At 32.3% G+C, this 27,866-nt stretch overlaps 1 protein-coding gene across 1 annotated transcript; it reads right to left on the bottom strand.

Moving 5' to 3' along the window:
* On the bottom strand, nucleotides 1-23,819 carry LOC111002235 (homeobox protein B-H1-like). The gene is made up of 4 exons (XM_022272380.2): nucleotides 23,481-23,819; nucleotides 10,372-10,597; nucleotides 1,117-1,338; nucleotides 1-824 (listed from the first exon to the last, which is right to left on the bottom strand). Exons 1-4 carry the CDS (start codon nucleotides 23,617-23,619, stop codon nucleotides 584-586), a joined length of 828 nt encoding a protein of 275 aa, XP_022128072.2. The 5' UTR covers nucleotides 23,620-23,819; the 3' UTR covers nucleotides 1-583.
* Between the last annotated feature and the right edge of the window lie 4,047 nt (nucleotides 23,820-27,866).

Raw genomic sequence — 27,866 nt, 5'->3', positions numbered from 1 at the left:
TTAATTGACAACATTTTAATTACAAAACACCACATCTATGTATTGACATAAAATGTCACATCTGGGATTGCTTAAGTACATTGCCACAATAATACGTCTTTTCTATCTCTAAATACAACATAGTTAAAGAAAAGTTTAAAGTTTTGTCGTGTTATGTGTATTTCATACCAACAATACATTATAATACTAAACACAAGTTATTTTATTAGTGTAATTTACATTTAATTTTATTTGTAACTGATTTTAATAAACCAAAAGGACCCGCAAAACTGTAACATTTACACCATATATAATACTGAGTACCTCACTTAATATCAGTTGTTCATACATATTATTTATCGTCTTTAAGTTTGAGTACCGAAAGCAGAAAATAAGTATAAATTAAGAAATAAATAGAAAATTTCGTTTAGAACTTTTCAGTATTAAAACTAGGCGTAATCTTTAGCTAAACATCAATGAATATACATCTAACCTATAAAACTGAGCTTATAATATCACAAAATTTAACGTCCTGCGTCAGAATGTCAACCACTTATGCACTTGCACGGCATCAGTACCGTCACTTGAAAGTTTTCTATCACTTTTATACGTGAATTGTTTCATCGTCGTCTTCGTCATCAGATCGTCTTTCGGACGGCACGGGAGATCTGGGAGGGGGCAAAGGGCTCCCCGGATCGACATCGGGCGAAGGAGTACGTCTGGCTTGGGCGTAGTAACCCAAAGCTCCGAGGCCTGGCGCCCCCAGGGAGCCAAGGTGCGCTGAAGGGCCAGGGAGCCCTAGACCAAGAGGAGGAACGCCAGCTAACGGCGTACCGGGATATAACCTATTGACGAAAGTTAAATTTAGTTTGGTATTTTATTATTAATTACAAAAATTGCTAAACAATTAGATGACAGACTAATTTACTATGGACTACTATATTAAGAGCTTTTTGGCAACGTTAAATTGCCGATATATTTTTTTTAAGTCTCAGTAGAAATCTGTGCGACAGTATCTTCTAAACACAGGTGCTTTTTTCAGTAAAACATTATTAAAACTAAGACAATAGAATATAGACTTGAGTAGATTCTATGGTAGCTTTTCCTTGGATTAGAGAACTTCAAGTGTAAACTTACCTATAGGGTAAAGGTTTCTGCAGCGTATTCGCTGATGCAGATGCAGCGGCTGCTGCAGTAGCAGCCGCCTGTCTGTAATACATATCAGCGGTGGGCGCCGGCTGGGCGGGATAAGCTGGGCCGCCCGCCCAATAACCACCGTAGAGTCGCTGAAAGGCTGCATAGTTCCCGGCTTCTGCGAGAAGTTCCAACCCAACCGCCGTTTGTCGTTTCCATTTTGTCCTATAAAAGTAATAATAATTAATATGGACTGCTCCCTCATTTAATATTTTGTCACGTTTCTTACTTTTCAAAATGTCGTAAGAGTGATAAAGACAAAACATTTAATACCTTTTAGGGTTTACGTCATGTTTATCAATAGATTGTTTATATTTACTAATTGTTTACCAAGTTTTATAAGAATTTCTATTTTTTTTTTCAATAGGTATATTTAAGCACAAGACAAACTCTTAAGCAACGAGATATCAAATTGTTATATTGAAAATATAAAACTTTTGTTGTTGAAAATATATATTTAAAAACAAATGAGCTTCAAAGCGAGCGGTTGAAGATCATTTAAAAAAAGGGTTAACATCCCGCATATTAGCCAAGCTGACAAAAATATTAGTCAAACCAACCAATATGGTACGGATCATTTAATATTTGGATAACTTATTACAAATAAGGATTCACACATTGTAAACTCAAATGCAGTTTAAAATTATTATTACCCTTAAACCTATAGATCATAACCCTTCGAATGACCCTCGCGATCAAATTTGTCACAGGCCACTCTAGAATACAAAAGAGATGACGCTAATAAAAAATAAATAAATAAAATTTGACAAAACGTCTTAAGCACTCACATAATCACTGATGCGGTGACTATTTAATTTGATATATGATGAAGGGGTAGATTCGTATAAATTTGTTTTTTTTTAAATCTTATGTGTTTGCTTCATTTATCAAGTTTTATTGCCGAAACCAAATGAAGCGTTTAACCCAATGAATCGTGGATTTGCGAATTATCTTATTTTATCTTTCAAGTTTCGGTTCGAAACTTTTATCGTTCACTGAAAGTCATGAATTGTAATAATAAATTGCTTTTGAATTTACATAATGTTATTCAGATTGTACTGTATCTTTTCCGAAACAAAAAAAAATAGAAAAATTTCCGATTTAATGCGACCCAATTCCATTATAAAACACTCCATCTTTCTAAATTTTACGAATTACTTTATTTCTTAAATATATCTTTTTATGTTCGTAAAATAAAATGCAATAAGTTTCTATGAGTTTGCCAAAAATAAACCAAGTTTAAATATCAGTTACATTTACTATTATTTTACTTTAGTATGTCAAATTCATTGGGACTTGGCAAATTTTTTATACTGTCTAATAGGGTTGTACAAAATCCACTTTGACATAATTTATTTCATCATTACCCCATAAAAGCAATTTGGAGTGCGGCTCCCCTGCGTAGCGAAATTAAATTCCGTCCTGCAGTTGTCTATTAGTTCCGAAGTGGTTTGTCATTGTTATCAAGTGAGCTTTTTATTATTGTGTAGGGATGAGCTTATAATATCGGGGAAGCCATTGTTCGAGGGTTGCGGTCGCAAGACGCTTCACTGACTCCCGTTAATTAATTTCTCTAAATGCATCATTTAATTTTATTAAATGTAAATGGAGAGGGCTTCAGATGTTCCCTACGTTTTTAAGTATTAATCAAAATTTTACGACGGCTGCGTGTACTAATTTTAATTTGTAAAAATTCGTGGCGTCTAATGAATGACAAGATTAATTTATTAACTGACAATAAAAGGTTCGAGTTTATTATTATTCAGTGTGTTGAAAATTTATTTAAATAAACGAGGACTGCTTGATTACATTACGACGCGATACTAATGATGACTTATCCGGTATAGCGGTAATATCTTTTAAAATCCGGAGACCTAGTAATAAGTATACGTTTGTAAAGTTATATTTATTCTTTATAGAATGATTCAATACTAAATTAAATCGTAGTGTAACGAAAAACTACTGCTATCAATAAACTTAATAAAACGAGACACTTAATCATTCGATACACGAATATATTTTATTTCAACGTTATTAAGTTCATAATAATTATCAGTAGCTGACATTCGATAGAAAGCCTCTCAGACCCCATTAATCATATATTGTGACGGGTTATTCCGAGAGCGAACACTCAAGAGCACTTATTTAATTGTCAAGTGTTGAATAAGAGGCAATCTGCTCAATGACACTCTTTTATTTCGCCGCGGGTTACAAAGCTCCGAGCTTTCGACCGTCTCAAGACATCTTGAGACGCTGCTTGTCTCTTTTCAACTTAAGATACGTGATATGAAAGGTAGATCACCCGTCTCTGTCTCCCAACCCCAGCGGAGACTACGCTCCGCCCCGTGGTTTAGTGATTTGATGCTGCGTGAACTGATTCAATTGTTGTCTGCCAAACTCATCCTAAAACATGCCTTAAGTGTTCGCTTTAAAGACTAAAGTCGTCCGATAAATCGGTCGCTTACGACCTCCTACAGGGAGTTTTTATCTCGATTTGAGTATTTTGACGACGTGATGCGAATTCGGCTTGTACCAAACAAACATGAACACTCATCGAACTGAAACGTTTGCGATACACTTAAGCCCCTTTGTACGCGAGCCCAATTTGAGCGAAGTCGAACGTTATTTATACGCTGCTTAGAAAGTTTTAGTGAGCGAGTGTTCTTTTGGGAATTGCCTTAGACATTGCGGCTTCGTATTGATCGAAGATTATCTTACAAACTGAAATATCGCCTTCATGAAAATTGTCTCCACTATTATACCTACAGAGCAGTGTTGGCCTAGTGGCTTCAGCGTGCGACTCTCATACCTGACTGATCACCTACTTCCCTATTAGATTTAAAAATGATCATTAAACAGATTCAGAGATCTGAGGCGAAGACCTAAAGAGGTTATAGCGCCACTGATTTATTTTTATTTTTATTATACCTACAAATGAAATGGAAAACGCTATTTCTACAAACATTCTTGTAGAAATAGCGTTTTTTATTTACCTACTTGTCAAAAGTTACTTACTAAAGTTACTTGTTGTGTAAAGGAGATATCCTTTAACCATTTTCCTATTAAACAAATAAATAACCAGTGGTATAACCTTCGTCGTTCGCGCATCACAGCCTGCATGATTCAGAACGACACTTTGTATTTATTTCTCATGAGCTAACTATCAATTCAACATTCTCAAAGATAATCAGAGACCAAATATGTAACTGGTAAATTATAGAGAGAATCAAAATTCGACCAAATCCAAAATGGCAATGATGATTAGTTACAAAATGATAAGCCTAGTGACCTCAGCGTCCTTGTCTCTGTTGGGTGTAATTTGGAAGTTCGCTATAAACGATTATACTGTTTCTCGGTAGCTACCACCGATATTATGTCATTAGGTGCGAGTCACACGGTTTCAGAATAAAATATTTTTCTTGTTACACAAGATGCTGGAAGCCCGTTTCCATGGTATTTTGTATGCTTCCGTCTTAGGGTGAGATACAGAAACTGGAGTTAGCGCGTACTGTGACTCCCGTATGTGAAACTTCTATAGTTTTTGATGTAGGAGGTAAAAGGTTTTAATAATGATGCCTGCCTGTAGAAAGAAAGCCTGTAGAATTTATTGCAAACAATAAAACGATGCGCTCAGAAATTATTTGTATTTCATATTTAGTTTTAGACAAAGATTTTAATATCTTGTAATGTTTTTAATGGATATTTTGGGATGTTGTTATAATTACACAACCTTTCTACAGAAAACAAACATTTGTTAGCAAAACATACTGAATTGCAAAGATTATAAATGATTAAACGAAACTATTAACATATGTTACTGATTGATTCGCTCAGGTAATAAAATTTCTTATGCTTATGCATAAGCACTAATTTTCTTTATTACAATAATCGTCAGTAAATGACATGTCCTTGTATAGCTCTGACAAAAAATATAATTGTCTCCATACTTGTAGTTTACTTAAAAGATTCTTGGACTAGGCGTTTCTCGTGACATTAATGTTATTCTTTCGAATAAGTTTTACTTCTTTTAGCGCGTTACGGAAAAACGATGAGAGTAAATTTTTTAGTAACTAAAAAACCGACACCGTGAAGTTAGCTATAGTCAACATTTTAGTTTTTTCCTATGTTAGTGTCATTTTTTCTACAAATTTAGAATAAGGCAAAATATAAAATGTTTCAAAAGATTTCTGCCTTGTTATTTCTAACGCGTGTACTTAAACGTTTTTAATAAATAAAATGGAAAAATGAAAAATATATACCTCTCATTATATCTTTTATTTAATTTTTTCTCACTGATTATAGTAAAGTTATAATAAAAGTTGTTAGAAGGAAGACAAGGCTACCCAGAATATGGGTATATTTAAAAAAAATGATAATACCTACTGTGAAATAGTAGTCTAAACCTTTATAAATAAACCAATAAATCAATCTATATTTTTGCCTACCAGATGAAAATACGTATTCTCTTAATCTATAAACTTAGTTGTCAATAGACGTGTTATTTAATAAACTATTTTAGGACGAACCATTTTTACACTAAGTGCTTAAATCTAACACTATTTTGGGTATCCAGTGTAGATAGTCTAGTGTAGATTCGACGCTAGAGGCAAATATAGCTTTGTGCTTATTGGTACAAGATCAAAGGCGCATTCGCTATGGAATTATATTCTAAATTAAACGTAAATATAAAAAGTTAAGTGCATTGACCAAAATAAACACTGTAGTTGGTAATATGGTATAATTAGCGTTTTAACTTTTAGTTTAATGCAAAAAGCTAATATTGCACTGTAATGGTAAAAAATTACATATAAACCTTTTAAAAACCCTCAATCGACAATCTTTGTCTCTAGTGTTTTATTCGTTTGTTTATAAATTTGGATAAAATCAGCTACAAGAATGTTATACCTACTATAAACATTTCTCCAATATTTTAAAATATTGTCTCGGAGTATAGAGTAACGGTTTTTAACTGCCCCTTTACTGAGACTATATTGTATATTAATCTACCGTAACTTAAGACTAATAGATAATTTAAATCTAACCTGATTTAATGATAAGGATATTTGTTTTTTAAAAGTGTCCAATAACATTACTTATAGTCTTTATTAAGGGGAAGACACTCAGATCTGGTGTTCATTTTAGTACTTGCAACTGTTGCGCACGTAAGACTAACGTGCACTTACACTAATTCAGATGGTTTTGTTCTTTCAATCTTCTCACGGAGTACATGGCATCAAGAAGTGTAATAGTCTCGAAAAACGGTAATAGTTGGAAAAAAATATTAACAAAGTTTTCGGTACAAACTGTGCTCAAAATACTACGTACGTACACGTATTTTAATTATATATAATAATGAGTACGCGAGCGTCAACTCCATATTATCTCCAAACGCCTCTTTTCAAACCTCGCATCTCAACCAATAAATATTATTAGTAAATTGTGTTTGTTAATACATCATGTTCTTCCTTTTTTTTAAATATCCTATAACTTAACATCCCTATGTTAATAATAATAATATAGGATTCCTAATGGTGAAATATATTTGAGGATATTCATTGCACATAAACAATCAAAAATTTCCTCTTCTTAATTATATTATAATTATTTTGTCTTATATGGTTTTAGTACAGCAGTTATATATGGTAAATATAAAATGCTAATGAATTTTATGACAGTAATAAATTCAATAACGCCGCATTTTAATTGCCAATAATGATTGAGTATAAGAAACTGCATAACAGAAAAGAACTATTATTATGTAATAAATTATTGTAATTCTGTACAATTAATGACCCTTGAATGAAATGCTTTAAACGATGGAAAATAATTACTTTATATTATGTGACTGAATAAATACTACCAAAGCTCTAAGAATAAATATTTCCCTTATCAAAATAGACAAAATTATAATTTACGATACTAACTATTTTTAATGACAATTGAGAATCATGCTACCACAGCGCCTAAATCATTCGATTTTACTGTAAATAACTATTCAAAAACTAGTCAAAAACTGGACTTAGGTCTTTCCAGAAAAGAGGGTAACAATTTTAAAAAGGCCGGCAACGCCTTTGTGAGCCTTTTGGCAATAAGCGTCCATGGGCGGCGGTTTTACTTATCACCAGATGAGCCTCTCTCAGCTAATTCATAAAGACATTATGCTGGTACTTAAAAAAAACTAAGTAAGTTACATTTTATAAAATATCAACTGAATGGTGAATAAGAAAACAATACTGCTTGATTCGTCTCTTTCATCAGGATAGAGAAAGACATCAGTAAAATCAAGAAGCAAAATCTAAGAGAATATTAATATAAAATTGAGATCAAAATTACACACTTGAACTTATGCAGGTAAATTTATAAAAAACGCTTTTTCATTTCCCTAACCATTTAATATAAAATTCAGTGGCAGTGTATATTTTAAAACAATTAAGTAAACAAAATGTATTGTTAAAAGTATCAATTTAGCTGGTAATAATGCCTGGCGCCGGCTCGGCCGTGACTTGCAAACTCTTTGGTCAAGAGTCGACGATTCACACATCCACAATCTTTTATCATAATCCTAACCTTGGATTACATTCATTTTATTTATCTTCAACCTCAAGTTACATAAAGAATCTATCTCAAATATTATGACATTTTCTTTTGGTTAGTAGAGTGTGTTTGGATAAACACGCTGATCTATATTAAAGGAATTAAAATTGTTTCTCTCGAAGAATCCATTAAATAAATCAATTTCAATATGATATTTATAGGAATTATGAGAAACTCTCCTTATCTACCAAAAGTCTAAGTACAACCATATTTTATAAAAGGAATACCTACGAAATATTTTTGTAAAATTATTTCATTGACATCGGACATAGACCATTTCGTTCTCGCAAAAAAGTTGCTCTATTTTTCAGTTAGAAAAACTAAATACAGAAATGTGTTTCTGAAGGCATTGTAGCATCGAAAGGAAAATACAATGTAACTTGATTTAGGCAAAAAAATATTCTTTCAATAAATAAAAAACACATAGATTTTAAAATCGCAGTTGTATTTCTCTATAAGAACTGGAAAATTTACCGTCCTCTACTTTCTATTTACATTACGTACAAATTTATAAAAAGTTCAGATTGGTCGGCACAAGATGACCGCACACAAAAGCTATACATCCTTCAATTAACTCCGATTTCACACCCTTTCACGAACCGAAAAATTGTAGACCAAACATTAGTTTAACCAAAATTAAAGAAAATCAACAAAAACCCAGGCAAAAAACGGCAGAAAAACTTAGACTGGGCGGATGACAGCGGCGCCTTTGCCACAGTCTACTTCCTATAGTAACGCATAGTGTTCGAATTTTATAGTGGGACAAACGAGTCGAAACTGAATACTATTAATTTATTAATTCTCTTAACAAGCGTAGTTACACGCTCTTTTATAATGTTTTCCCATCAAGTACACGGTAGTACAACCAAAAATATCGTTACCATGGCAGCAATCACGATAGCTCAGTATTAAAATTAAAGATGATGAAAATTAATGATGAGAATATTTTTTTAATGATTGTACTTGTCTGTCATTTCACTAACCTATAAAAAAATCAACAAAATCCTAAGTTTTCCTAAACTAAGTTATAGGCAGTAATAATCACCGAAACGAAACTTAATATTAATATGTACATATACGAGCGAGATACACGTCGCCATTAGCCGTCTTAATTTCAGTCAACTGTGTTCACTCTAACATGCATCTTTACTGCCTTTTTGAATTTCTCAAACACACCAATATTGCGAATTTTAGATGGTAATTGATTAAATTCAGAAAAATAAATAAAAAACACTAGCTTTTATACGCCTATTAACGTCGAGTTCATGGAATCTGAACCGCTATTCCAGTCGGAAGAAAGGAAGTTTTCAAGAACACACCTTTTGATTTTAATCTAATTACAACTAGATAGTAACAGATTCAAGGTAATCCAACAAAAGCTGATAAAAAATACTCAGAAAACAATATCGAGGTATTAATTTGTATACATTTAAACATAGTGGAAGTCAGTTTTTAAGTCATTATAGTTTTTGTAGTAGCGTTTAAATGTGCCGCGGTCGGTGGCAGTTAAAACCCTAATTATTACCGTTTGTTTTTTAAATCACCGCTCCTGGTACATTCATGTAAAAAATAGTATTATTTTTCATAACTTTAGTTTAGATTGTATATAGAACCTTCTTTAGGTTTCCATGGCAGCATTTTTAAAATAGGCATACAATTTTTTGTATTCGCATTATTTAGTAATTATTATTCATTTTATTTAAACAAACTAAAGCAAACAAAGATATAATTTAGCAACAACTTTACTATGTGTGTTGCTATAATATAAGTGTATACTGACGGAAGCCTTATATGGTAATAAAGTAATTATTATCCATGTTAATTTAAGCGCATATTTATTACTTTACGATTGTTCTAATCCATTTTTGATACACTTTACCGCGCGACTGCAACGCTGACTCAGCATTGATCTGCGCGACCCGGCGGTCTCACGAGAAGCGTATTAATATTGTAATCAAACACGTAGATACAAAGAGCCAAATATAAAACTACGAGCTTTTCGATTATAAAGCTATATAAGAATCGAAAGTTCATATTTTTAATCGTCTATATGAGGTGAAATCGTACTTTTCATTTTTTAAGCTAAAGGCTGCTGTTTAAAAAAATTCAGTGATCATTTCTCATAGGTGATTTACCTTCTGCAGCTAACACACGTTGACTTTTTAAGGTCTTTATTCATGCTGGTTTTAATTGGCACACATCGACATCGACAGAAAGTCCATAAGTGCACAGCCGGGGATCGAACCTACGACCGATGTGACTCGCACGCTGAAGCCACGTGACAAACAAAGGTATTTTTTTTATAGAACCGGGGCAAACGGGCAGGAGGCTCACCTGATGTTAAGTGATACCACCGCCCATGGACACTCTCAATGCCAGAGGGCTCGCGAGTTCGTTGCCGACCTTTTAAGAATTGGTACGCTCTTTATGAACAATACGACAAACGTTCTTTAACTGATCATCACTTCAGTTACATTTCGTCTTTCGTTTCACCGTCAAAAACCTGAAGTAGGTCATATATTCTTTGAATAAAATTGAACAGAATAAACATACCGTAGGTGGAGGTAGATAAAGTATGTTAACAGTATTTAAAAAATTACATACCGTCTATTCTGATACCAGGTCTTGACCTGCGTATCCGTGAGCCCAAGTTTCGCTGCCAGTTCCATTCTGTCCTGCACGCTTAGGTACTTCTGTCTCTCGAAAGACTTTTCCAAAGTTTGTAATTGGTGATCTGTAAAGGCCGTCCGTGCTTTCCGTTGCTTCTTCGCCAACGCAGAGGCGTCCCCACAACTTTTACTTGATACGTCATCTGAGTCGTCTTTTACACCTGAAAGGATAGATTGATGAATGCATCATCGAAAAAAAAAATTGCAAACTATAGCTAAAAAAGAGTTTATATTATAAAAATCTTGAAAAGAGTGGCGGAAAGTTTCTTGCCAGTTCTTCTTGCTCGCTCTACGCTCTTGACAATTAAATTTATTGTAAATGTAAGTTTATGTACAATTAATTAAATTTTTTGACGTTCATAAGTATACTTCTTTACCTAGATGAATAAAGATAATTTTATTTGATTTGATATGTAGAGATCAACTACTATAATAAATTGATGATACAATAAGTTCAGTAGTACCTCTGAGCAGGAAAACTATTTAAAAATACAATACAATGTATGAAAGTATTTATTCTGTACCCAGAAAAAGAGTATTTACCTGCTCATTATAAAGTAACGGGTAGAAACGGTAGCGTTTTTATCCCATAGACAACTATTAAATTATAATACGATTGCGTACATAGTATGCTGAACACAGCATATAATTAACAAATTATTCTATGGATTGTAATTATGAAGTTGGAATTCGTTCGATTTGCGATTTACAGTAAAATAGTAATATCCTATGGCCTACGTTATTTCCCCTGAAGTTTCTCTTCTGAAATTTTCATTTTATGAGACGATTGGAGTTTAAGTTAAACCATTTGATCAGAAAAATACTTCTTTAGACATAAATATCTAAACATTTATTCAATTACCACAGCCTCAGGTCAGACTACAGCAAAGCATTGACAGTTACGCGCGCAAGTTAAGTCAAGTCAAGTCAAAATTCATTTATTCATATAGGTAACATAATGTACACTTATGAACGTCAAAAAAGAAATATTATATGAATCTAATTTTACATTTACTGCCTGTTCTCAAATCAAGGGCGTAGAACGGAAGAGAAGAACTGGCAATAAACTCTCCGCCACTCTTTTTAATCGCCAAGTTTTTTTTACACAATGTTTGTAAGGCCCTGCAACCACTACAACCACTACACCATTTCTGACATCTCTGACATCTCATAGGTCCTATACATATCATGACAGATGACTATTGCTTACGCCAACTTTGCTGTAGACACAGATTAAGAAATATTTTTTATTCAAAATGGAGACGTGTTCTACAGATTAGAATTTTATCGTTTTATTGAAAATTGCGTCTGCATTTAATACAAAGTAAAACAAACAAAACACGAGTAATTAATACCCCAGATAAGTACTTAGTAAATCGGAGTTGCGAGACAAGCTAAGGAAGTGCGCAGACCACAAGAAGCCCTACGCTAAACTTACTTAGGTTACAAAGCTTCGGCTTACACGTTTAACCATACTTAAGAAGTCTCATTTCTCTACCTTTGTTATGCGATTTGCGATTTAAACGAGTAACGTATGGTTAATGGCTACTTTGTTAGTGTAGACAGTCTTCTGCTAAGCCCTTGTAGGAAAGCTTTGAAACATTTATTTCTATATTAATCATTTATAATTACTAATTATTAAAGCAAACCTTAAATAATGTGGCAAGCACATTGCATGAACAGTTTTTGTTTATGCTTAGTTTTAAATGCTCCGCGTGACTTGGCTGTCAAATGTCATTGTTAATTTCACACTTCTTTTTAGCCTTAGTTATAACTAATTAGTTCAAACTTGACGTTAAGTTTAAATCAAGAAATAAATTCTAGATAATTCTGGGTTAACGCGAATATTTATTTAGAGCGAAACCGAATCGAACTTCTAACTTTAATAAGTATAATATGAGAATTTGTAGAATGTGCAATGTCCCAAATAGGTTTCAAGTTAAAGGCGTGTCTGATAAGGGTAATGACGTTTGTTCTCGTAGCCACATTATTGCCCACTAATGATAATAATTTTCACGGTCGAGCAACTCGGCAGTTGGAGCTTATTATAATAAATTAACGGCAGGACCCTAATGGCTCGTAATTACTGGGGGTCGTTGAAAAATCGCTAATAGACAAGGTGTTGTCAAGGCTGAATCAGGCGAACATTAAACCTATTCCAAAAACGTGAATATAATCTACATATGTCGTCTTTTCTTTAAAGTATTCGTGAACATATACGTATACTTAATATAATTAGCTTGACCAAAGTACACAGAAGACAAACTTTTTATTTCTTTAATTAGAAAAACCTTACAGCTCAATTATTAATCAAAACGCCAATTAGATAGTTTGCAGATTTAACAATAATATGAAAGAGAGAATGCGTGTGGGTGTATGTCTTATAGATATAAGTAACCTTAATTTTTATACAAATATGATTTACAACCTACATACTACCACATTTCGCTTTAATTTATTTTCCATGCCTAAGAGCAGTAATTTCCAGTATAGAATGTCATTTCTTCTAATTTAAAAAGGTTACTCTTAAATCAAGTTGTTAATATTCTATCCACGAGACAACTTAAAGTAATTAAGTAATTAGTCGATGTAAATAAAATGTATAATACACGTTAATATGCAGTAGGTAGTGCCTGGGTGGCAAACCGCAACCTCTACACTTCGCTGCCCTAATACCCCACGCCTGTGCACATAATCCTTTGTTGCTTTTACGATTTACGACAAGTGACATTCTTTTTTTAAATATTTTACAGATTTATTACGAGTAGTAGATGTAAATATTATATTTGATGTTAAGAGTCTTGGCTCAACTCCGAAGTCGTTCGAAGCACGACTGTGCACCAACAGATTTTTCTTTTTATTCGCAATTAACGCTTACAAGAACTTACGAAAACTGAGACGGCTGGATACTACTAGCCTGAAGTAAATTAAACAAAGAAACATGTTGATAAAGGCACTTCGTAACTTTGCGTACAAATGCTGTCTTAATGTATTTATATGCTTTTTTTAAATAAAATCGATCTCCTCTTTCTTTAGATTTATTTCCAGTTAGGCACCATTATTATTTATTTTGTCATTTAGAAGGGAGGGCTAAATAACCCTATAAGAAGCTTAGACTGCTCAGCCAGACGAGGCGGTACTTCACTACGGGCCACCACTTTCCATTATGCGCAAAATCGAATCCACATGGAGTAGAAGGACCCACTGCTCTCACCAGCTCCTTCTCCTTGACCGTATTCAATGTAGAGACGACCAATCACATTCATAAGAATCCAGAAGACCATTATTGGCTTGATCCCTTGGCGTTGTATAGATTTGTGGGATGTCTCTGCATATTCTACCACATTAGCCACATAGTGTTCGGACGAGTTTCATCATTGGACGTCGGGGCAGAAATTCCACCCATATTACCTCCACGTCCGTTGTTCCACAACTGAGTTTCTTAAGGCAATTAACTTAGGGTCAAAAAAGCCTGGTGAGAGCCGTCTGACAAGATGAAAGTTAATTTCAGGTGACCCGTCCGTTTGATTAAATAAATGTGGTAGTCAAATACGGGAGGCATAGTCCGCATTAAATTTTGTTTCTGAATCTGACCCTAACAAAGATCTGTATAAAAACTGTATTAACCAAAGCTTTGCACATAAAACGTATAATTCATTTATAGTTGAAGCAAAGCCGAGACGGTAAAGCCACCGTACAAAGCTAACAATAATTAAATTAGCATTTATTACCGATTCAAGGGAAGGCTTAATATGTTTATAATCGAATACGACCTCATTTGTATGTCTGTCCATCCCACGGATTTAATAGATAAGCTAAGCCATTAAGTGAATATTATCGCTTGATTGCTTTTAAGAATTTAATTGATCAATAAACACTTAAGTAATAGAATTAATCTGTGATATTAGGGTCAGATTTGTTGTAGGCTTTATTGAGGTGTTAACGTATTAAAAACGGATCGTTTCGTCTATATATATGATCTTCTTTAAGCGCAAATCTGTTGCGCGTGCGCCTATAGATCCTTAGGTTATGTATATATGTCATGAGAATTTTAAAAGTATACCAATGTATACCGACATTAACAGCTTGCCTTATAACGGGTTAAATAATTAATTATAATTAGCTTATACTGTTTTATAATGTGTATAAATAAAACTGAATATAACTAATAAAATTAAATAGCAATGCAAAATAAACATTCATATACGATTCCAAAGTTTGAATGGATTAGTTTGTCTTTGGTTGAAGTAATCTAAATTTAAACTTACGTAATGTTCTCTATGAAAAGATTATAATAATTTTATACAGAAAACCAAGGGCAGTAATTTTATGAATAAGACCTTGCTACTCAATTGTGTATGTTTGTGATGTATCTGTTTTTAAGATTTCTGCGTCGATGAATTTCTGTGGGATTGCGGAATCCGAGAAGCGGATACTTCTACTCAAACTAAAGCTCTTCTGCCCCATCTACATCACATGCTGGTCATCACAAAAAAGCAATGCTTTTCCCGCCGCCTTTTAGATTGTCCTTATAGAATTTCTGAGTTTTACACCACATCGATTTCTAATTTATAATGCAGTCGAACTGCTAGGCTGATCCTTTATCACACGACTAACGGCATTGGCTTTTATACCTGAAAATACATGTCATAGTAGGAAAAAAGCACATACTACCATAAATTATCGATGGTTTTCACATAGTTTTGTAAATTAACTATGTGTAATAATATCAATCTAAACTGAAAAGCATGGCTCTACAGGCCACATAGATGGTTATTACTCTCCTCTAAATAAAATGATCTCCATAATATTAATAATATTATTTACAATTTGAAAGTAATTAATTCATATTTATCCATAATTTCTTAATTGGTTTATGTGAGGTATGAACGACTTTCACGTTACCTTTTAGATCTAATTACAATAATTGTAATTAGTAGTCTGACCTTGGCATATTAATGCGCTTATGCTATGACCACACTGACGTAAACAAAATTAATTAAAGTCACATTCTCCCTTCTGTCAAAAGCCAAAAGTCAAAGCAAAAAGTCTAAAATTGAATTTTTGAAAAGAGTTATAACGTCTCCTACAATTATATACAAAATACATAGTCACACATAACACACAGACACATGAGTAACTAGATTATATTTTCCTTCCGTTCTTAAAATTTTTGTGTTACAAGCTATTGTATAAGGAAATAAAAATTTATATACAAATATTAAGGTGATAACGTACCGTATACGCAAATATTAGATAAGAGCCTCGTTTGTCGAGGGTTAAAATAATTTCGTGCAATAATCATTCAGTGTAGACGCAGCCTAACTATAATCTTTACTTATAAGATTATTAATTACTAATTAACTATGTAATGAGATAACGCGTGGGCTTGAATTACTTTTTAAATGATAATATAAACTTACATAATGTGCCGTTTGAAACGTTTTGGTATTTTTTTTACTGTCGGCCATTTTGACTATTTGTATTTATATTATATTATATTATTTGTATTTATTTAGATATCTTTTTTTAAGACACCATATGTACCCGTCAAATTAACTTCCATAGTAAAATGTATAAAACAATAATGCATGCATTTACAATAATAATATGTGTGACTGAAGGTACGTTTTAGATAAAAAAACGTCATTATTTAGTTTCTTATTACCTTGCATAGATGTAATTTTTTGAGATCGAAAGCAGGACAAATATAATTGTTTGTTTTTAGTGCAAATAATTGCATAACTTAGACAACATAATTATTTGCTTGGAAGATGATTTACTATTACTCATGGACGTGTCTATAGTTAGAACTTAAAATATAACTAAAATGAAAATATGTTACAATGTAGTTGATATACTTTATTTTCAAATTTCGAATCATTAAAGGTACACAATTTTAGTTATATGAATATGATATCTATTCCTATTAATTTGAATTTTTTAAAATAGAATAGACAATGTTCGATTTCTAATGCTCATGATTGCAAATCTAAAAATTCAAATACATATTCATCTCATAAGAAGTGGAAAAGTTACGCACAATTAAATGACGTCTCAACGAGTTTTGGCGCAAAACATTAAAACATGGCTTCTTTCTCATGGACAAATCAACTGTTTTCATGTAACTTGGGAATATTTAACATAATCTCAAAGCACTATTTTCAGCACAATAGCAAATAATTAACTTCAAAATGGTTAGTGTTTTTTGATGTTAAATTATGCGATTTAACGTCTTAGAGCGATTCTAAATTGAAGTAATTAACTATAATTGTGCTTAACGAGAGTTAACAAAAACGTAGTTTATTTAATTGAATGCTAAAACATTAATTCGTATTCATAAATTTAACTTTACAGCTATACAAGTGGGTATAATTGTTTTCCGTTTAAGTTTCTACGAAATATTATTGCATATTTTGTCATTGTTAAAATTTATTATCAATAATATCGGATAAGAGTCAAAGTTTGTGCGTGTATGGTAAATTACAACGTTAGGGATTCCATATTAAAGTTCAGTTTTCGTTTCATGTATTTGAGTAAGCTATATCAGGGCTATAATGTGACCGGTATTAAAGTTGGGTTTCGTCCTTAGATGACATCATTTGGGTATTTTGTTAGGGAGTGTTGATACTACCCAATATGATAAGTGTTTGTTTACCACATCGATGTTAGGTTAGAAGTTTGTCCGGTCTAATTACCATCTTGTCACGCAAGTTCTCGATATCCTATCAAAACTGTATGTGATAATTTCTACTGATAATCAGCCCTTTGTGATTTGTTTGCTATGCGTGTTCGCATATATTTTCTAGCATTCAATTAGAAATTTATTTGACCTGACCAATAGGTTCTACGGAAGCTTATTATATTAACAAAAACATCGAAGACATGTACAAGTCTCCGATGAGCGCAATATATCTCTATATTCTTAAAAGGCTGGCAACGCACTCGAGATTCTCTGGCATTTAGAGTGTCCATTGGCGGCGGTATCACTGAACATCAGGTGAGCTATATCTTATACAAGATGCAGTAAACCATAATTTCTACCCACACACCTATACAAAAGTTAACGAAAAATACAAATATGTCCCATTGATGGGTTCAATGATTTTACGGTATTTTTATTTGAAACAGTGTGCCAATATATGTTCATTGAAGTGGGCACACGCATAAATAGGCCATTACACGCTCGCTATAAAGGGAAATCTTTGAAATCGCCTTGACATATGGAGAGAAAAGATGTGAAAGGAAAATGCTAAACATTTATATTGGAAAAGCGAAGTTATACATATCGCTGTTAAGATTAGTTTTATGTGTCTCACAATAATTCTTTTTATGTCATTATTTTATAATTACGAACGTCACACTCAACTCCAATAAAGTGCTTGGAGATAGAGTATTCCTACACCACAAACACTACTAATAGACTATTAGAAATTATAATTGTAATTATTCGTCTCCAGACGAATGTCAATATCACCTGCATGTTTTAATAAACAATTTAATAATATTTGCTATTATTAATATATTTTATTCTGTTAAAAATACATATTTACGCATTATAAGTATAATATCTCTGTAAATAGTCTTCGTTTCTCTAGTCTGGTAATTAGTTCATTAAATCTTCATCTGTTTTATTCCCGAGAAAATAAATATTAAACAGCGGTTCGTTCGGATAATTTGTCACTGAATAACACATAATATATGTTGTGATAATAACTTTAAATTTAATTAACAACACAAACACTTTTACGTTTTGGGATCTCAAGCCAAATTAAATTTGTCCCCACACCCGCTTAACAAAGTAATACAAATAAAAAAGCTTCTAAGACGTATACATTAAAACGAAATCGATTTCACAGCTCACAACGCCTGTCAAATGCGACGCAAAGCCGGGATTGAAGCTATAGCACGGTAGAACTGGGCCTATTATAAATCGTAATCTATTTATTGTCATACAAAAAAGTTTGGATTTTATCTACTTGACGAAAGAATCGTCACCTCGGCTTATTATGCCAAAAGATGCCTGTTGGAATACCAATCTTATGTGGTTGTAATAAGATTGTGTTTTCAGCTGTCAAGGTTCTAAGCAGCTTAGCAATGTGCGCTTGAGGTTACGTTTGACGTTTCAAGTAACGACCCACTGGCTTCGAAAGTACAGGCGACGACAAAATAGTTCAATTTATATGTGTCTGAATATTAGTACAAAGATATAATTAAAATGTTCAGTCAGTCAATCTCACTACAGTTATTTATATTCACGAATAAAGCTTATTTTAATCTCGCATAATTTATTCGGATATTTTAAAATAGTTATAATATTTTAAAAGTAAACACAGACAAATAACTCAAAACATAACGTTCCGTTAGTAGTTACGTTTTTAGATGATTTATTAAAAAAAAATAAAAAACAACAACGCACCTTGTTTGCCTTTTTGTATATAGATAATATCCATAAATAATTTATATTGCATTACTCAATTGTATTAAGTTACAATGTAATCGATTTTACTATGACCAAGACCCCACAATTAAACACCAGGCTAATTACTTAGTTAAATTGCCAGTAGAGTTTTGAGCACTAATTGCTATAAATGCTGTATTTTTCACATTCTTCGTAAATGGAGTTTTTAATAACAATGCAAGAATTGTATTTACAGTTCTTAATTGTAAATGGATGTTGATGGTAATTGGGGGCATTTGATAACTTGGCTGGATTCTAGACTAAAGATTATTAATGTGATTCTAAAAGTAAGATTTTATTGGCATATTTACGTTTTTCGTTTACTTTTAATACGACATTCAATTACTGTAGTAAAAATATTTTATACCTATTTATGGCTTGTGAATCATTATACCGCTTTACGGTATAATCAAGGTTAATATTTATATAGATAGAATTAAATAAGCAAAAGAATTTTTGTGAAAAGTTTTTAAAAATTTTACGGCGATTTCTGCCGCGCTCCATCGCTATGTGGAAGCAGTTCCCACTCAAGTATTTCCAAACTAATTCTACCAGCAGTCTTTTAACAAAAAAGCGTACAAATTTTGAAAAGGCCGGCCACACACACGCGACCCTTCTGTGTCCATGAGTGGTGGTATAGCTTAACATCAAGTGAGCCTCCTGCCTGTTTGCCCCCTAACCCCATTAAAATAAAAAATAAAAAATTGCATTCTCTTCCATTTTCTTTTATATCAGCCGTTAATTTTTTTTTCATATTTTTTTTATATCCAATCATTTTATACTCGCTTTACAGCACTGTGAAGCGTTTTATAGTCAAATTACAAAAGTTAAGCCGTGTTTCTAATAACTTTAATCCATATATTAAAATATACTTTAAAACTTTGCTCGCGATTGTACAATACGTAACATCATCACAGGGTATGATTTCGAGCTATTTTAAAATTTAAAGCGCTTGACATTTGACAAAAAGCTGATTATGACGTCAGTCTCCCCGAGTCCTTTCATCCAGGATTAATTCTGTATTTTTAAGGGTTTATCTTAGAGTTGAACGGGTTGTTTATCGCGCCCATTATACGTTTTATTATTTAATTTATTTAACGCTCGGCTTATCGACTTGTCTATTAAATCGACGATAGATTAATACGATTCAAATTTATACATGAATCTTTGAGTTTTGATAAGTTGAAATATCTGAAAGCTTGGTACATCATGGTAAAATATCCTACGGACAAAAGATAAATCTGAATTGCCATGAATTGTTTAATTCTAGTATAATATAATACAAATTATATATAACGGATAACTTCTTTCACATTAGAACACCTAAGTTTTTCTTAAGGCACCAAAACTACATGAAAACTGTCAAGTATAAAAGTCATTTTCAATACAATTAAATATAAAATATAGAGTGACACTTAACTATACCCTTATAATGAATTAACTCTAATAATCTAAAATTTGTAATTAAAATATCTCCTTCATATTTGGATACATAACAAATACATACATTGAATTGTGTTTAACATTAGTTTCAATTTTCATAGATTACTAAACACACGTCACACAAAATTATGTTTAGTTGACAGGATCTGTGGCCGGATTCATTTCGGATCAGATTTCTTCAAATTCCACCTGACGGATGACCTTAATAAGGTCAATATTATAACTTTAAATTGTAAAGATTTTTGAGTCTTTATACAAATAACAAATAATTTCGATGCATTTATAGGTAATATGATTTCTAAAAGAGGTGAATTTGTGTCAGTAGGTATTGTTGGTATTGCTAGTTGGCCATGATTATTATTTATGGTATTAGAAATGAATACATTAGCAAAAAAAGCTGGGGCGACCACAAAGAATGCAGAACATAATCAAACATCCTCTTTCAAGAGTTTTTCCTCCAACTTAGATTTTGTTTTCTTTCGAGTAGAGACTCTTGGGCCGTGGGGATCAAGTCCACGGGCACTAATTAAAGATTTATGTTGGCGCCTAGTTGGGTGACCACAGAGTCTGTGCTTTCCTCGCTCTACGAATAAGTATCGCAATACAGCCAGGAAATGCTGCCAGTGTTAAAGGTACACTGCCACAGAGACCAAACTTTTTAAAGTGGTTTTAATTTTCTATTTATTATATTTAATTATAAAAAAAATTGTACACTACGTAGGTGAATAATATTCTAAATACTTAGTTATATAAAGTTTTCATTATGATAATATAAAATTTAAGTAATATATTCGAAAAATACCTAATAAAAACGAGGAAAATTTATTAAAATAAAAATTTTACGAAATTATGTACTAAAAGTGCTAATCAAAATATGCAGTGCTAATTAATACAGTTATAATTGGGGAAAATTATAAAATTATCTTTTTATATTTTTAATTTCACTATATTTCAAAAACTCTTTATTAGATAAGATCTTTTTAAAATAAAAATTTATTCTAAAAACTATTTCAAAAATGAATTTCAAGTTTTTTATATAAAATTCACCGTAATTCTAGACTATGGAGTTATAAAGTCTATTTCAAACGTATTAAACTTATAATATGGATTCGATGTCCAGTACTGTATCCTAATCACAATAACCCTAGGTTACGCACTACAAAGGTACGTCACACAATAAAGTTTTTAAGTCATGAATTCGACTAGATTTCCCACGCAAGCCTTAGAAAATCCCAGGCGGTCCTGATAACCTGTGAATTCTATTTATATAGCGAGATACATCAAATATCTATAATTAAGTGAAAATACTTCAGCGGCTTTCTTCCCAATATTGATTTAAAGTAAATATCATCACAAAATCACAATTACATTATTTAGGTGCTCAATTATAATCAGTATATTTGTCCTCTATTCAATTTACATCATACTTTGATCGGAAGATTCATTCAGAAATTATAGCTATTAAAATTACAATGTTGTAGTGTAATATTATTTACTTGCAGTATTTAAATTAGTTTTATGATTCAATTGTAGCCATTATATTCGCTGAATGAAATTATTATTAACCTATATAGATATTATTGAATTAAATTGTTGCATTTGCAATGTAGAAGTGACTAATTTAATACCTTCATAGTACTAACAATTATTGTGTTTAAGTCAAGTTACGTTTATATAAAAAATTTACATATAACAATTCTAATTTTTAATCTTGTTACAGGGGATATATTGATGATATGTTGGAGGTTTAAGACTAGCAAGTGATAACTCACGATTAGCTTCCATGAAAATCAAAGCTAAATTATCCAGTTTTTGTTAAATATACGTTAATAAGATTATTTTAGGTCCAGACCCTGGCATCAATATAAAACAAAACAATCATAATATGTCTAGACCAAATATATAGTAACAACTAAAAAGTACCTATGCCTGGTTAACTAAACACGGTTAAGTGAGAAAGTTATTTTTTTTATAGAATAGGGGGCAAATGCTAGAGGGCTCAAAAAAAGTCAACAAATTCACATATAGTTTAAACAAGTACCTAATCTTGCATTAAATAAATAATAACGAGGCTATGCTAATTTGTGTCTGTAATATGATAACTCGATAGATCTATTGTTCAATGGTTTCTCAGTAAGATATAAACTTGCGTGACTGTTCTCAGTATTGTCGAGATGTCAAAGCATGACCCCATGTTGTATAACAATTATGAGATTGTATCAAACTGTTACAATTATTTTAATTAAAAGTACGTAATCCTTCGTTACGTGAATGGGTACGTCGCGTTGATGTCTTTTTCTTGAAGATTTCAAGACAATTTTTAATTCCTTTAATTATGGGATTTATTTCTAAAAGCTTTGTCTGTAATTTGACACGAAAGTGATAAATACGTAAGCATTAGCTGGTTATGGTTATGAATAAGATACAGGAAATTATATTTATGTAAACATTATGTCGTATATGCAGCGGCGCCGGGTTTTATCTAAAGAAAGAGCTGAAAGGATAATTTATATTTAAGTACATTTTTTAGTACACGCCGTTAGTAGGTAAATAATATTTACGTAATTTATAACTTAGTCTATTCTTGTACCAATTTATTGTTTTGTTACCGTTTTCAAATTATAGTAGCGCAACGTACCTAAATATTTTTTAAGTTATTTTTTACACTAATTGTTGGAGTACTACAATGCACCTTTGGATTTAATAATATATGTAATCAGCATATATAATCTAATGCTATTTAACTTGGTTACCAAATGTATATAATTTTTCAACAATACATGAAATTGTAACTATTCAGTTCTAATAAGAATAGGAAAATTTTGTATATTTACGAAGCTATACATCCTTTTTAAATAATCACTAGTATTTTCCATCCATTGTCTCTTATCGTGTTCCATTGTTTTGATCTATGCTTATTTTTGTGATTTTTATGAGCTGTTTATTTATTATATAAGTAATGTCTTCAACGCAAATATTTTACAATCTTCAAATTTCATCAAAGTCAATGCTTATTTAATATATGCCTAATCAGTCTTAACTTTGGATTTTTTAAATATGTAAAGGTGCTAGTACTATAACATTTATCATAAGGTTTAGACAGCCCATTTAATCGTTCTGGTTGATAGAACCATGCTAACCTGGTGAATCCGTCGCTGATCGATCCGAGTCCGAGTCTCGATGTGCGCTGAGGTCCCTTGGAGCCGCATCCAGTATATCAGTGATCATGAAGCGAGTCCTGGGCGCGCGCGAATCGCGCTCGTCTCGTTGCACCGTCATCGCCACGGCGCCGCCGGCGGGGCTCGCGCCGCCCGCCCTTACCGCATCCAGCGCAGGCGCAAACACCGCCCGCCCTTCACCATACCATTTCACTACTACAATTGTCTATAACACTTAAAATCCGAGTTGAATGTTATAGCACTTAGCACGCACTTGTCGTAAAGTCCGCAACGTGACATAGGCACACGAGCAGCCAGCGCGGAGTGTGGCGAGTGACTGAGTTTGTCGATGTGGGCGCTAGCTAGGGGGCGGCGTCGGCCAATGGGCGCTTTGCCCCCCTCCCGTCCCGGCCCCTCCCGCCCCAAAAGGCGTGCCGCTGCCATGTTGGGCTGCGGGGCACTAATGCTCTTTTTGCTTGGAGAAAGCTCGGATTTAAGCTTTTATACGTGGATAAAACGCTTTTATAGGAAATAAAGTGTTCGCGGGATATCGCGATATGCGCGATATGGCTTGGAGATAGTATACGTTTGTAATTGGTTGCCAAATTATGGCGTTCTAGGTTCACATGTTTGTTGTATGGTAGTTTTCTGTAGGTATTATTGTTATTTTTGATATAGGTAGAAAGGTGTTTCAGTAATGTGACGAAATTACATCCATAAATTACTTTACCTTTTTGTTATTTAATTCGCAACAATTATGTACCTTCTTTCTATTCATTATTTATTTCTATTTATTCATAATTATGTACCTATATGTGATCCTCTACTGATGATGAGTAGGTGTAAAATAAATCGAGAAGACATTTCATAAATCATAGGTGACGTCTTGCAATTCGCAATGAGCCAAAAATTTAATCTTTTAAATAAAAGAAAAAACATTATAAAAATAAATTAAGGCTGTCGTTATAAATAAAGTGGTGGTTTTCTGCATAATTTCTAAACAGAAAAGAATCCACATCGCCGTTCTCCTTATAAGTTAAACATAATATAGGAAAAAAATCTTTAAAAAAAGTTGATAAGCCCCAGATTAACATTGACATCTGCACATCTTAAGTAATGATTTCAGACATATACAATTACTTAATTACATTGCTTTTATAATTAACAAATTTTTCACATAAGTTTTTTAAGAAAAGCGTAAAGCGTGTCATGCCATGATAGAATTACATTCTCACATCAAAACACCTCTATTATATCAAGTTTAATAAAAGTTGTAATGTTGCATGCGCATGCGCAGTGCAGCTCGTAAATACCACTTATGACTGTTGGAAAAAAATTGCATTAACTGATGCAATTATATTGTTCACAGTACGCTGACTCCTTACTAGTTGACAAAACTCATTTTCCTCGGGTGTTGCTCCTAATGTTTTCAAACTGAAGATTAGCCAACAGATTTACACTTTACCTATGTGATCAATGCAGGTTATTTTGAAATGTCCGGTGCTAGGGGTATGACACAAATATTCGTCCGGTACTAGGTGCCACTTTTTAAAATTATATTTTTTGTTACCAAAGTATGATTGATAGTATTAATTATTTTTTAGCAGAGGTTGCATTTTTGTTGATTTAATTTGATTTCTAACTTTGTTATCTAACATAAGTCATAATTTAATAAACATTTCGTAAAATATTTTTTATTTTATTTATAAATAACCTTAGGTGTCCGCCACTAGGGGACTTCCCCCTAACATTTATGATTATTTGGAAAAAATGAAGAAGATGCAGTTACCCTACATCCAACATGCTACTTACCTACAATTTAATTAACTTCTTTACTAACTTTACTAACGAATTAACTTCTACAATTCTTCCATAATTTCTGTCAAATACAAAATTTTCCATCTTATCCCCTGTAGTTATGATACGCTGGCTTTTAATAATTGATACGCTTTCTTCTAAGTTTGTTTAGAAAGACATTGACAGCTGTTTAGGAGGATGGAACATCATTCTACCGTATTTCAGCGCGTTAGACATCACGAGCAACCTAATGCTCATGCTAAAAATAATCATTATATTAGTTAAGCGACCTAGTACTCTTTCGTGATATCGTCAAGTCTAAGACATATGGTTTCTTTTACCAGGCTTTTCTTGACAAACACGTGATAATTGATAATTTAGAAAGATAGACCAGACCACCAACTGTTAACCCAACATAAAACCGTCGGTTTGCACCTCAAAGTTGTTCTGACAACTGACGCACTTCTCTTGCAGTGTCACGGATGATTCGCCAGCGCCATCTATGAACATTAAGCGGGTAAAACTAGATTCATGAAGTAAAATATCGTTGGGCTTTACTAGCATATCGCAATCCTCAAAAATTTACAAAATTTTGCTATGATTACTCAATTGTAAATTTGTAAATTAATAAACAACACGACCTCACTTCACTGGAAGTTACTTTATGCAAATATTAACAAGAATTTAAAATGCATTAATGACATTAGTATGTTCGATTATAAAATATTAATGATTTAGGTTATAAGAACCTATATAATAAAACTACTACATACTAAAGAAATTTATTTAATTTCAATATGTTTATTTAATAATAAGTGAAACTTTATTACAATTGTTTTTAAATATAAATACAGTTACATGTTTAATTTAATTTAATTACTTTTAAAGAAATAATTAATTATATAAATTTCACTTCAATTTAATTTAAGATGCTATTAATTCATTTAAAATTCTCCCCTCACATTACATGTATTCTCATAGAGATAAATGCAAAATGGCTGCCTTTCACCAGTGAGTCGTGACTAGCACAAAGTAGCGATTCATAAATGCTCTCAGAGCCAATGAATTCTCAACAAGTTAGCTCTTACTACTTAGTAATAGTAAGTCATGCTATCCGACTTTAGAGAAAGACACTACGTTATAATACTTAGTATCAAACGTCTTAATAATAATAATCTAGTTCATAACAACTATATCCTTAACGTGACATAATTTGAACCTCTAGGAAATATATAAGGTCTTGCTTCCTAAAAAAAATCGTTTATTTTGGAACATAAGATCATCATGGTATCTCTTAATCCAAGTTATATATTGTATTTTATGTAATTTTTTTATCTATATGCTTAGGCAGAAACTATAATTTCGAAAGAGAAATGAATTTTTGTAGATAAAATGAAGTAGGTAATTGAATATTTACGCTTGATTAATATTACGAAAACTTGCTGAACCGAGTTAAAACGCTTATTGTTACGACTGTACAATTATTTTTACCTTTAATTTATGAAACTGGTCACCCATGACAGACGCATGACCTAGGCCAGCGTCTGTAACCAGTGCAGTTTGTTTATTATTATTATTAATTACCCATCAGATTTTGATTCCATACGTAGATATTGTTTAAAACAATATCAGTGTATCTTTACACGGAATTCAATAGAATTGATCCAAATAATTTCCCAGATACAAAGGCTATTGCCCCGTAAGCTATCAACATATAGCTAAAATAAAAAGCTGCAAGATTAATATAATAAAAATTATCGTTTCTTTAAACATGCAATGTACGTGTAATTGTTTGAAATGTTTCTTTCACGGCTGCGTGCGCTTATAGTCTATTCAATACAAAATTAATTATAGACGATACTCTATACTTAAGAAAGCTTATTGAAAATGTGAAGTGTTGCACCGTTTTTGCAATTCTTGATTATATCTACTTAATATAATACGAGTGTATAGTAATTTCACGCTTCAATCGGTGAAAAACCTAAGATTGGTTTAACATTTCAGATACATTTTAGTGGCCTCCTAATCTAATTATTAAATTCCTTTACTTTACATGTTTATAACAATTTACGACTGAAGGATCAAGAAAAGGGCTTACCAGTTCTTAAAAGGCCGGCAACGCATTCGCGAGCCCTCTGGCATCGAGTCACTTAACATCAGGTGGGCCTCCTGTCCGTTTGCTCCCTGTTCCATAAAAACACTTTTATTTTATTTATTTATGTGTACTTCATTGCCATAATATATTATTATACATATAAAAAAACAAAAAGTAAGTAGGTAACATAAGTTATAAGGCAACGAGCGGCCTCATCGCTACCAAGCGATTTCGTCCAGGCAACTCTAATATGGAACAATAAAAAAAGTTACACCAACAGAGGGTAAAGAACAAGAAATGCATAGACATGTAACTGTAACTGAGATTAAATAAAATTTAAAGAAAAATATAGATAATCGATTGTATAGAAACAGACTTGTAAAAGCTCTGCCAAAGGTTGATATATATAAGTAGTCACGATTTTATGTGAAATTCGTAGATATATAGATAATTAATGTTTACGAATTTCAGGGTCA

The sequence above is a fragment of the Pieris rapae genome, chromosome 12 (genome assembly GCF_905147795.1).
Source record: "Pieris rapae chromosome 12, ilPieRapa1.1, whole genome shotgun sequence".
NCBI classification, from domain to species: Eukaryota; Metazoa; Arthropoda; class Insecta; order Lepidoptera; family Pieridae; genus Pieris; species Pieris rapae.
This window is presented reverse-complemented; position numbering and strand designations above follow the sequence as displayed.